The 13,339-nt window shown below is 44.3% G+C and overlaps 1 protein-coding gene across 10 annotated transcripts in view; it reads left to right on the top strand.

Moving 5' to 3' along the window:
* AKAP9 (A-kinase anchoring protein 9) overlaps positions 1-13,339 on the top strand; it is a 467,089-nt gene that overhangs the window by 121,609 nt on the left and 332,141 nt on the right. For all 10 annotated transcript variants that reach the window (XM_063921430.1, XM_063921427.1, XM_063921429.1 and 7 more), the window contains 4 exons: positions 478-2,787; positions 4,213-4,393; positions 6,765-6,844; positions 7,855-7,963. In XM_063921430.1, coding sequence (XP_063777500.1) covers positions 478-2,787; positions 4,213-4,393; positions 6,765-6,844; positions 7,855-7,963 — 2,680 coding nt within the window. The remainder of the gene's footprint in view (positions 1-477; positions 2,788-4,212; positions 4,394-6,764; positions 6,845-7,854; positions 7,964-13,339) is intronic.

Here is a 13,339-nt window from a genome sequence, read left to right as displayed (position 1 = left end):
GTTAATGTCACCGGGATGGTGTTTATATTTTATAGAGGGCACTCACATCTGGATGTCTGAACCATGGGCTATTTAGCAAGAACACTCAAGACAATGAACCAGAAATGCAGCCACCTATTGTTTAATTATTGTTTCCCTTTTTCAGCCGGGGGAGAGAAAGACCCAGATATTGCCACAATTGTGTTTCATGTTCGCAGGAAGCTAAATATATTATGTGTATGTTAAAAAATAACTTATCAAATTGGATACATAATAAAATCTTATTTATAATATGTATTATGGCATTATTTCAGGCATAGCTTTGTAGAAAGGAGTGCCACAGGACTCTCAGTCCCAATCTAGCTGGGAGGGGTTTTATCAACTCCATAAACCCTTTGTAGGGTGGGACATGTATTGTCAGACTAATTGGATCGCAGGCTTCATGTAGCAAGAAAATGTTTTCTATAACATAATTTATATCTATTGGATCTCTTTAAGGTACAACAGAAAGAACTTGAATTATCTCACAAACAAAAGATGAATGAAAAGGATTTGGAGCTCGATAGCCTGAAATCTGCTTTACACAACGAGGAAATCAAGTGCCTGGAACTGAAAGAGCGAATTAGTGCATCTGAGAAATCTGCCGATGAGCTGCGGGAACAATTAACCCAGAAGATCCAGGAAATAAATAGTCTTTGCGACGAGCTGAACATTTCTAAACAAAAGGAGAGGAGATCCTCGGATGAAATCAAGCAGTTAATGGGCACCGTAGAAGACCTACAGAAAAAGCACTATAAAGGCAGTCAGTCGGAGGCAGACCTTGTTCAGCGAATGGAATTAGAGACACAAAAGAAACTGGAACAGCTTCAGGCTGAGCTAGACGAGATTCACGGACAGCAGATTGTACAAATGAAGCAGGAGCTGGCCAAGCAGCACGCGCTGGATATAGAGAGGCTCCTCGTCCAGCACAGGCAAGAGGTGGACAACGTCAACAGCCAAACAACCATCCGCGTGACCAACGATCAAATAAATGAACTTAATGCAGTCATTAGTGAATTAAATGCTAGATTGCTGCAGTCTGACGAGCAGAGGATTAAAATGAAGGAAGATTTCTCCCAGAGACTAGAGACTGTTTCGTCAGAAAAATCACATCTGCAAAGGCAAATTGAAGATTTGCTACAGGACTTGAGCTATGCCAGGGAACAGGTTCATAGGGTCAAGCAGAGCCTCACTGAAAAGGAGAACAAGCTCAACGAGGCCAGCAGTTTGTTCGTCACAATCGACAACCTCAAAGCGGAGCTGGCCGCAGCCAATGAATCTACCAAAGAATTGGAATCGAAACACGAGGCTGAAGTAACCAATTACAAGATCAAGCTGGAAATGCTGGAGAGAGAGAAGGACGCGGTACTGGACCGGATGGCCGAATCTCAAGAAGCCGAGTTTGAGAAACTCAGGACACACTTTTTATTCAGTCAGGAAGAGGAGCTCACTAAACTCCGGGAGGACTTAACGCTTGAGCATAAGACAAACCTTGAGAACCTGAAGGATAACTTAGAAGTACAGTACAAACAGCAAATAGATCAGATGCAAGATGAAAGTAGTCGGACCATCACTGCCATGCAGTCAGAAAACGATAGTTTGATAACCAAACAGACTAGTCTAATGCAGGAAATTTCTACTATGAAGGACTTAATGCAATCTGTCAGAGACCCCAAGTCAGAGGAGCTGATGATTCAGGTTAATGAACTGCAGAAACAGTTGGACTATTTGAGGAACGAGGAAAAGGAGAAGGGGACAATTGAGCAAGAAGTTCAGGCTTTGCAGCTGAGAATTGAGTTCCTGGAGAACGAAGTGAAAGACAAAGACGCCCTCAATTTAAAGTTGACGGTCCTGGAGGACGACAGTAGACTTCTCAAAGATAAAAACGAGACTTTGGAGAATATCTTGAAAGAGTGCAACACGGAAATCTGCGAAAACCTTCCCGAACTGGTTCACTCTGGTCACTTCGATGTTAAAAATAACATTGAATTTCTCATTTCGGAAAACAAACGACTCCAAAACCTAGAACTTCAGCTGAAAGAGGAGATTCAGCGGCAGAAAAACACATTCTCTTTTGCCGAGAAGAATTTTGAGGTCAACTATCATGAACTTCAGGAAGAATACACCTGTCTGGTAAAGGTGAAAGAGCAGTTAGAAGACAGTAAATCAAAGCTAGAGAAAGAGTCTAGAATGCAGTTAGTAGCTGTTAATGATGAGCTTGCAAAGTTGAAAGGGGTTTCAGCAGGGGAGGACCAGTTGGGTCCTTCAGAGTCGATCAATGCCGATAAACTAGGTGGTGGAGAAATTGTTGAGAAGGACACCACTGAATTAATGGAAAAACTGGAAAATGTCCAACGTGATAAACAAGAACTATCGGCAAAGCTTTCCAATCTCATCGAACAGTTACAGGTAAAGCAAAATGAAATCAACCGGCTAAAAGAACAAGTGAATGCATTATGCTTTGAAAGAGACCACGTTCTATCCGAGAACATCCAAAAGAGCAAACAAGGCAATGGTAGTGAGTCTACTGCTAAAGGTGAACATTTGGTAGACTACAAAGTGATTTCAGATGATAGTCCCCTCTTGCCTTTATCCCCACAAGTTTACAACGTGTCCAAACAGCCTGAGCTTTCTGTTGTAGAGAGAGACACACATTTAGAAAGGCTGCAGGAGTTGACTAGTAAACCCGACTCTGGATCTTCACTGCCAGGGTGCGATCAACCGGAAAAAGATGCTCTTACGCAGACACTGGATATACTTCAGGATCAGGTGTGTTTCCATGTGTCAGCAGTACAGACAAAGTATGTATGTTATACTGTAGTTCTGTTTTTGTTACTGAGCCTTCGTTCATAATATATGGTTTTCCAAGTTTTGTCTGGTGTAGGAGTTTGTGTGTCTTATACTTTATTTGTTTAGGTTTTTATACTGCTTATTATGAGAATGTCGCAGTAGGCAGCTAATTTCCAAGGACGTCTCATGTTTTACAGGTTTTACCTAGCAAATTAATTATTATTCAAAATTGACCTACTGTCAAATATCTGGATATTAGATGTAATTATCAATACCTATTCCAATTTGTAGGGTTTAGTAAGTCAACATTATTTAAAAATAAAGAGCGGAGAATATCTTTTTCTACCATTTACACAATGTAATGATGTAGGTTATTGAGCATCACATTTCAACATCAATCTCCCTTATTTTCAGGGTTGGGGGAAAAAGTTTTTGTTTATAAAAAGAAAAAAAGAAAAACCAAACACTTTTTTGGGGTTTAAACTAGTGTTTTGGCATTAATGTTTTAATGGATCCTGATTATTTATACAGTATTAATAAAGTGAAAAGTAGCTATCTATTTAGAAACCTTGTTCAAACATGTTTTAATGCGGACCAAAAAATTTACTAAAAATACAAAGGAAGAGTTTTTCTATTAAGAGTTCACAAAAAGAACAAATTTGAACTAAAATCTTTTTTGTTTTGTTTTATTTAATAAACACCAGAAAGAAATACTTTTTTCCTTTGCCATTAATTGCCCTTTCCAAAATGACAAAAATCAGGACTCTGAAAATCTGATCTGAAAGTGATAATTATTTTATTTTCTTTAATTTGCACTGTATTTAAATACAGTGTGTAGGAATAATAATGGAGCCCAACTAAGTCTACCATTTTTAAAGTGCAGTAAACTGTATAACGCTGTTACTTGTAAGCACTCCATTGTGTCAAGTCTAAGAGTGGGTACACACCAGAACAATAGCTGATAGTCCCGATGATCAAACCGAATTCCCTTCTGCCCGGACCATGCCAAATTGGGCGTACACACTACACGATGTACTGAACAACAGAATGATACCTCGTTCCATCCTCCATTACACTGCACTGCCACGCACACGGTATAATCTGATTGGCTGTGCAGCACGGCCGACCAGAAGATGTTGCATGCGACCCGCGGAAGAGCTCAATTGTGCATTCACGCAATATAGACTATTTGTCGTTCCAGTGCTGCAAATCGTCCCGAATATCGTTCTATTGTGTACCCACCCTAACTTCATTTCTACAGTGACAGAGGACACCTTTCTTTTAAGTTTTTAGAATTTTTGTAGTTTGTCCTGTAATTTCCATGAAACTCTAGTTCAATTTAATAGATGGTTTTGTGGTATCATACTATTGTTTACTGTCATTCCCATATGCTGTATGCAACAGGAGGCACAGCGTGTCAGTCTCACTCAGACCCCCAAGGCTCATTTGGAGCAGATCAGTGAAAGCTTCCATGCTGATACGGAGAGCGAGCGTTGTAGCCTCCGAGATTCGCTGCTCACAGCTCAAGACCAAAGAACACAAGTGCTGCAGGATGTGCCCCATCCAGAATTAGTGCAACACACAGGTAACGATGAGCAGGAAAAGACGTGTGTGTGTGTGTGTCCCCGTTTTACTTAGTTTATTGCTTATTAATGTAAAACCAGAGTTTCAGTTTAGAAAATGTATTTATATTCATTGTTTCACATTACCATAATTCATTTATTGAATTAAACCCTACCATGTTTTACAGTATACATATCCTTGTACGTTACACTCTTAAGGAGATTTATTTTATTATTTCTTAACAGTTTCTTATATAGCGCAACAACAGTAATAGATCAAAACTGGGCAAAAACAGACGGACATAGAGGTAGGAAGGGCCTGCTCGCAAGCTTACAATCTTGCAGTCACCATGTAGACACTCAGAATGTTGACAGTCATAATGTCAACACCAGATTGTCTACATGTTCACAGTGTCATTATCTGAAAAAACTAATATAATCCATATAATTAGACCATATAAGAGAGCGCATTAAATGAATGACAATTTATTCCAACTTTACAAAAAGTATATATAATATCCAAGCATAAATAAAAACAATTGTATCTTATAATAAAACCACAATGATAAGTCCTTGATGATCACCTATATAAACCACCAGAAATGTATAGACAATTGACTCCCTACTGGAGCATGTTGATAATGTCCAAAGTTCCAACAAAGTGCAGATGTATATCTCAATTGTCTATACATTTCTGGTGGTTTATATAGGTGATCATCAAGGACTTATCATTGTGGTTTTATTATAAGATACAATTGTTTTTATTTATGCTTGGATATTATATATCCTTTTTGTAAAGTTGGAATAAATTGTCATTCATTTAATGCGCTCTCTTATACGGTCTAATTATATGGATTATATTAGTTTTTAGTTTATTCTATTGGGTATATCAAAATACCTTATGAGAGCTGCTAATTGCACATAACATAGGTTGCAATATTTTATTAGTGTGGTTTATTGATTTTTGTAGCGCCTGATTAATATCTTTTATTGATCTTATTGTCTCATTATCTGAAATGCTGACATTAGGGTTAGGCTGCAGGGTCGGGGGTTAGGGCTGGGGATAGGGGTCAGTGTACCAGAACTCTATCACCTGACACTGCCAGACCCAGAAGTGACCGCCACACCGGCTGGACCCACTAATATTTTCGACATTCTCACCATGTTGACATTTCTTTGATGTCGACATGGTCAATGTTGATATGCTAAACATGTCGACATTCTCTTGCTAAGATAGATGAATGTCGAGAAACATACTGTACCCCATTTAAGAACTGTTATTTTTGGAAAATGTTGATTTCTCAGCCCGGTGCTGGCCATAGACTTTCAAATCACGTTTTCAGCTAAGGCAGTAGTTTTGGTGATCCATTATGTCATCTGTAATAAGCTATCATAGCCTTCCCTCATTTCCCACAGACATTTAGTATTGTGATTATCCTAGGCCCATGTACAGAGGACTCCCCCCCCAGATTATATTACCAGTCTACCCTTCTCTTCTTTCAATAGCCTCCTGTCGTCCTTCTAATTTGCCAAACTATGGGGGTCATTCCGACCCGTTCGCACGCAGCGGTTCTTTGCTGCGGTGTGAACGGTTCGGGACTGCGCATGCGTGGTGTGCACATCGCGCACGCGCGTCGTTGCCTGGCGACAGCCATCGCCGGGAACGAGGAAAGCGGTCGCAGCGGTGACCGCAAGAAGATTGACAGGAGGAAGGCGTGTTGGGGCGGCAACTGACCGTTTTCCGGGAGTGGTGCAGCGAATGCAGGCGTGTCCAGGCGTTTCGAGGGAGGATGTCTGACATCAAATTCGGGACCTGCATCGCTGGATCTGTCGCAAAGGGTAAGTAGATATAGGGCTGGTCTTGTTTTGCTTTAAACTTTTTTAGCATAGCAGGGCTGCACAAGTGATTGCAGCCCTGCTATGCTAAAATACACTCCCCCATAGGCGGTGTCTAGTTGATCGCATGAGCAGCAAAAAGTTGCTACGTGCGATCATCTCGGAATAACCCCCTATATCATTGTCGCAAAGCTTTGATGGTGCCAGTAGTTCACCAGCACTGGTGGTATCAGCGAGGGCACTCATTTAGGCTACTGTTGGCCCAGGCTGTTCAACCTCACTTACCGCAGACATGTAAATATCTGTCTTTAGCATTTGTCCATAAGTTATATAATTTAACTGTCATGTGCCAGTGACATCTCTGAGTACTCAGCCTTGATAACACTTGATTTTAGTTATCGTTAACTCTGCCCTATGCCTCTCCCAAAGTAACTACTGTAACCGTCTACGATTTGAACTTACCTTATCTTTGTTCTGTGATTCTAGGCAGACCACAGTGCAGCACAGTTCTCATCTATGCATGAAAATATTCTGCATTTAACCTTATTGTTTCCACAGCTGTTGAAGGGGAAACCTGTCAGGTTCTTACAGAAACGTTGATGAAGATCATCAATAAAGAATGTGATCATATTAATCAGGTTGGTTTACAGTACAAGCTGTACGCTATTCCTACGAAGACCTAGATTTTACATAAGATTCACTGTCAGGACTTCTCTTGCTTCACAAGCAGACACTAGTTCCGTGAAAGACCGGAATCAGATTTATGGTCATGGGTTGAATAAGGAGTAAGTTATTATCATGTGAATTATTGCTAAATAAGTGTAAAATGTTTTTAATCTTATGGGAAACTAAAGGTCCATACACACGCTCTATGAGCGACGTCGCCTCATTTTTCCCTTCCCGGGCGGTCCGGGGCTGCCCGTACACACTGAGCGATATGACTGTTCATATTGCCGGCCGTGCAGTCAGCTCCTGGACGACAGTCCAGATCGAGCATGCATGCACTGCCGACAGCGACGATCGTTGCCGACCCGCGGGACCGCGCATCAATCGTCGCTGGCGGCATACACACTTGCGGAGAAAATGAGCGTTGTTGCTAAGGAAGGGGGAAAATGAGCGCTGTTGCTAAGGAAGGGGGAAAATGAGCGCTGTTGCTAAGGAAGGGGGAAAATGAGCGATGTTGCTAAGGAAGGGGGAAAATGAGCGCTGTTGCTAAGGAAGGGGGAAAATGAGCGATGTTGCTAAGGAAGGGGGAAAATGAGCGCTGTTGCTAAGGAAGGGGGAAAATGAGCGCTGTTGCTAAGGAAGGGGGAAAATGAGCGCTGTTGCTAAGGAAGGGGGAAAATTAGCGATGTTGCTAAGGAAGGGGGAAAATGAGCGCTGTTGCTAAGGAAGGGGGAAAATGAGCGATGTCGCTCATTTTCTAGACAAGTGTGTATTCACCTTTAAAGATACATATAATAATGCAGAGAAGTAAGGTTCCATGTATGAAGTGACTTCTGCCCATATATTTCATTGAACGTTCACATTTTTAAAGCAATAAAATGCATATAAGAATTTCTTAACGTAAACCTCCCATAGGATAGGATAGGTAGATAAATATGTTCCGTTGGTTATTTCTATTTACAAAATAATTTTTTTTAACCAGATTCTTTTTGGAAGATTGACCGATAAGGAAGATAAGGCCGAGGGAACACAAATGTTGGAGGATGTCGCGCACTTTACATGTTTGGAACAACACAGAACTGCGGTGCAAAGTAATGCATATAGCCTAACGCTCTGACTACACTGGTTTACTGGGTGCATGAGGTTTATATAGGAGATATGGCGCATGGCTAATTGGTGGTATTCAGTGTAGATTAATGTGTCATTGTTTTAATGTATGTTAGGCGATTGCACAGTCCGTTCACACAGAGACGTGCAGTATAAAGCGGGCGATATGGACTCTAGGGGGTGGGGGCGATAGATGAAAGGTAAGATGTGGCATCAGATGGCTTATTGACTGGTTAAAAGGATTCGGTATTTTGTGTGGAAATACCTCTCCATTAGAAATAACATTGTTTGGAGAAACAAAATGGTTTAATGAATAAACTCAAAGGGAACACACAGACTAGCAAGTATCCACTACTGGTTTGTGCAGATTAAAACGTTGGGTTGGCTGTACAGTACAAAGTGCCACCAGTGAGTACTTACTGTACTGTACAGTTGTCACCCCGTGATATAGCCCCAGTGCCGTTTTTTCTCTTTTCTAGTTACACGAGCATGTGTTGCTATTGGTGTGATACACCATCCCGGTGGTCGGGGTGCCGGTGGTCACATGACCGACACCGGCATCTAGACGTTCTGAATGCAGTCAGGGGATAATTTGTTATAGCCATCCCCTGCCCCCTACCCTAACCCAAACCTGCCTGGGGTGGCGGCTAGGGCTAAGACACCAGGGGTGTCAGCTTAGGGCTAAGACACAGGGAGTGGTGGATACGGCTAAGCCCCCCATTAGTGCACCGTCGGGCCCTATCAGGTACCCTGATACTTACCTTCAGGGTGTTGGTGGCTGGTGTTCTGGTACCGGGATTCTGAGTGGTGTTGGGATTCCGGGGTCGGTCACCTGACCGCGGGCATCCTGACTGTCGGGATACTAACCGCATCCCATTGCTGTCGTTCACAGTCTGCTGCGTTTAGGAAAAACACTCTTCTACTGTCAGTGGAAATCTACATCTAATAAAGTAACGCAGTGATAACTTCCCGTTGGTGGGGAGTTAACAGTAGCAGAAACATCACTCGCTTGGATGACTGTACACTGAGAAAGTTTTAGCTGCATATTAACGGAGTGCATTATTGCTCCATGGAAAAAAGCAGCATCGCAGAAAATGCCAGCGCTCTCCACCTGTCTTTCAGCCTCTTCATTGTTTTTATAGGCAATAGGTCTCATCATGATGTGCTTTCCCCGCAGGGATATGGTTCAGATTGCTCCATCATGTGCAGAAGTGACCAAAGCTGGTTCTTCTGTGATGCCACACTGGGCCTAATGCATTGGTGGTCACCATACACATTATATTTATTACCCTGTTCTGCGAGTTATTGTATATTAAGCACCTTATACTTCTGTATAAACATGAGTTTGAACAAATGTCGTTACTAGTAGGGATTGAGGCGATGCAGTGTGTTTTACACTCTTCATGACACAACTATTTACGCTAAAATGTTATAGGAGTTTTCTGTTTTACATAACCACTTACTAGTTCCCCTCCATTCGCAATAGTAGTACTCAGTATGGGTGTATGTAGCAGGGTCCCAGCACCTGCATATAGGGGGTCATTCCGACCCGTCCGCACGCTGCTGTTTGTCGCAGCGGTGCAAACGGGTCAGGTCTGCGCCTGCCGCATTGCACACGCACGTCGTTGCCTAGCGACGGCCGTCGGCGGGCAACGACCAGAGAAACGAAGAAAGCGATTGCTGGAGCGATCGCAAGAAGATTGACAGCAGAAAGGCGTTCCGGGGCAGCTACTCACCATTTTCTGGGAGTGGTTAGTCCATCGCATCGTGTCCAGGCGTTTGGAGGGCGGATGTCTGACATCAATTCCGGGACCTGCATCGCTGGATCGATCGCACAGGGTAAGTAACTCTTACAGGAAACACTTTTTTTAGCATAGCAGGGCTGCACAAGCGATCTCAGCCCTGCCATGCAGACATACACTCCCCCTTACGCGGCGTCTAGTTGATCGCAAAGGCAGCAAAAAGTTGCTACGTGCGATCAACACGGAATTACCCCCTCCCCTCCCAGAGCCAGGACTTCTGCTGCTCTGGCCCTTCTGTAGCAGAGAGCGAGAGCAGCACTGAATGTGATCAGCAAAGGCCAGAGCTATATTAAAGTGCTGGGATCCTGCTAATGACAGAGCATGGTGCAGGTTCCTGGGGAGATATCCAGTGCAGTGCATTAACATTGGGAGTTGAGGTTATTTGATACAGATTTTAATTGAATGTGAAGTTCATGAATTAAATACCTATAGCATACGGAATGTATTGTGCTCTAGAAGTGATGTGTAATGTGTGGTTCTAGTAGAAGAACATCTCAGTGATCCACTTGATTACATAGTGTATGTACAATGGGCCTGATTCATGTTTGTAAGTAAAGCAACAAAGCAAGTAATTCTGGTACAAACCATGTTGCCATGTAAATACTGGCTGGTTTTGCATGTAGCCCACTTTTAGACAGGTTTATTTCTCTAACGTCCTAGTGGATGCTGGGGACTCCGTAAGGACCATGGGGAATAGACGGGCTCCGCAGGAGACTGGGCACTCTAAGAAAGATTTAGTACTACTGGTGTGCACTGGCTCCTCCCTCTATGCCCCTCCACCTCAGTTAGAATCTGTGCCCGGACAGAGCTGGGTGCATTTTAGTGAGCTCTCCTGAGCTTGCTAATAAGAAAGTATTTTAGTTAGGTTTTTTATTTTCAGAGAGCTTCTGCTGGCAACATACTCTCTGCTACGTGGGAATGAGGGGAGAGAAGCAAACCTACTAACTGCGGCTAGGTTGCGCTTCTTAGGCTACTGGACACCATTAGCTCCAGAGGGATCGAACACAGGAACCTAAGCTTGGTCGTTCGTTCCCGGAGCCGCGCCGCCGCCCCCCTCGCAGAGCCAGAAGACAGAAGCCGGCGGGTTGAAGCAAGAAGACGTCAAAATCGGCGGCAGACGACTCCTGTCTTCACTGAGGTAGCGCACAGCACTGCAGCTGTACGCCATTGCGCCCACACTAACCCACACACTCCGGTCACTGTAGGGTGCAGGGCGCAGGGGGGGGGCGCCCTGGGCAGCAATTGATTACCTCCTGGCAAAAGCAGCATATATACAGCTGGGCACTGTATTATGCATGAGCCCCCGCCATTAATTTTACACAAAATTGCGGGACAGAAGCCTGCCGCTGAGGGGGCGGGCCTTCTTCCTCAGCACTCACCAGCGCCATTTTCTCTCCACAGCTCCGCTGAGAGGAAGCTCCCCAGGCTCTCCCCTGCAGTCTCAAGGTAGAAAGAGGGTAAAAAGAGAGAGGGGGCACATAAATTTAGCGCATTAATCATATATACAGCAGCTACTGGGTAAACACTAAGTTACTGTGTGATTCCTGGGTCATATAGCGCTGGGGTGTGTGCTGGCATACTCTCTCTCTGTCTCTCCAAAAGGCCTTGTGGTGTGTCGGTACGCGTGTGTCGACATGTTTGACGAGGAGGGCTATGTGGAGGCAGAGCAAGTGCAGATGAATGACGTGTCTCCGCCGACGGTGCCGACACCTGATTGGATGGATATGTGGAAGGTGTTAAATGATAATGTAAACTCCTTGCATAAAAGGTTGGATAAAGCTGATGCCTTGGGACAGTCGGGGTCTCAGCCCATGCCTGATCCTACAGCACAGAGGCCGTCAGGGTCTCAGAAGCGCCCACTATCCAAAATTGTTGACACAGATATCGACACGGATTCTGACTCCAGTGTCGATGACGATGATGCAAAATTGCAGCCTAAAATGGCAAAAGCCATCCGCTACATGATTATAGCAATGAAGGATGTATTGCACATATCAGAGGTAAACCCTGTCCCTGACAAGAGGGTTTATATGTATGGGGAGAAAAAGCAAGAAGTGACTTTTCCCCCTTCACATGAGTTAAATGAGTTATGTGAAAAAGCGTGGGATTCCCCAGATAGGAAAGTGCTGATTTCCAAAAGGTTACTTATGGCGTACCCTTTCCCGCCAACGGACAGGGTGCGCTGGGAATCCTCCCCTAGGGTAGATAAAGCTCTGACACGCTTATCTAAGAAGGTGGCCCTGCCGTCACAGGATACGGCCGCCCTAAAGGATCCTGCAGATAGGAAGCAGGAAAGTATCCTGAAGTCTGTTTATACACATTCAGGTACTCTACTGAGGCCGGCAATTGCGTCGGCCTGGATGTGTAGTGCTGTAGCAGCATGGACAGATACTCTGTCTGAGGAACTGGATACCTTAGACAAGGATACCATTTTACTGACCCTGGGGCATATAAAAGACGCTGTCCTATATATGAGGGATGCCCAGAGGGACATTTGCCTACTGGGCTCTAGAATAAATGCAATGTCAATTTCTGCCAGAAGGGTCCTGTGGACTCGGCAATGGACAGGTGATGCCGACTCCAAAAAGCACATGGAGGTTTTGCCTTACAAGGGTGAGGAATTGTTTGGGGACGGTCTCTCGGACCTAGTTTCCACAGCTACGGCTGGGAAGTCAAATTTTTTGCCATATATTCCCTCACAGCCTAAGAAAGCACCGTATTACCAAATGCAGTCCTTTCGATCACAAAGAAGCAAGAAGGTCAGAGGTGCGTCCTTTCTTGCCAGAGGCAGGGGTAGAGGAAAGAAGCTGCACCTACAGCTAGTTCCCAGGAACAGAAGTCCTCCCCGGCTTCCACTAAATCCACCGCATGACGCTGGGGCTCCACAGGTGGAGCCAGGAGCGGTGGGGGCGCGTCTCCGAAATTTCAGCCATCAGTGGGTTCGCTCACAGGTGGATCCCTGGGCTATACAGATTGTGTCTCAGGGATACAAGCTGGAATTCGAAGTGATGCCCCCTCACCGTTACCTCAAATCGGCCCTGCCAGCTTCCCCCATAGAAAGGGAAGGTAGTGTTAGCGGCAATTCACAAGTTATATCTCCAGCAGGTGGTGGTAAAGGTTCCCCTCCTTCAACAGGGAAGGGGATACTATTCCACAATGTTTGTGGTACCGAAACCGGACGGTTCGGTCAGGCCCATATTGAATTTAAATTCCCTGAACATTTATCTGAAAAGATTCAAGTTCAAAATGGAATCGCTCAGAGCGGTCATTGCAAGCCTGGAAGAGGGGGATTTTATGGTGTCTCTGGACATCAAGGATGCTTACTTGCATGTCCCCATTTATCCACCTCATCAGGAGTACCTCAGATTTGTGATACAGGATTGTCATTACCAATTCCAGACGTTGCCGTTTGGGCTCTCCACGGCGCCGAGAATATTTACCAAGGTAATGGCCGAAATGATGGTGATCCTGAGAAAACAAAGAGTCACAGTTATCCCATACTTGGACGATCTCCTCATAAAGGCGAGGTCCAGAGAGCAGTTGCTGATCAGCGTAGCA

The sequence above is a fragment of the Pseudophryne corroboree genome, chromosome 5, assembly GCF_028390025.1.
Source record: "Pseudophryne corroboree isolate aPseCor3 chromosome 5, aPseCor3.hap2, whole genome shotgun sequence".
NCBI lineage: Eukaryota > Metazoa > Chordata > Amphibia > Anura > Myobatrachidae > Pseudophryne > Pseudophryne corroboree.
Note: the sequence above shows the minus strand (reverse complement) of the source record. Positions and strands in the feature narration are given on the sequence as shown.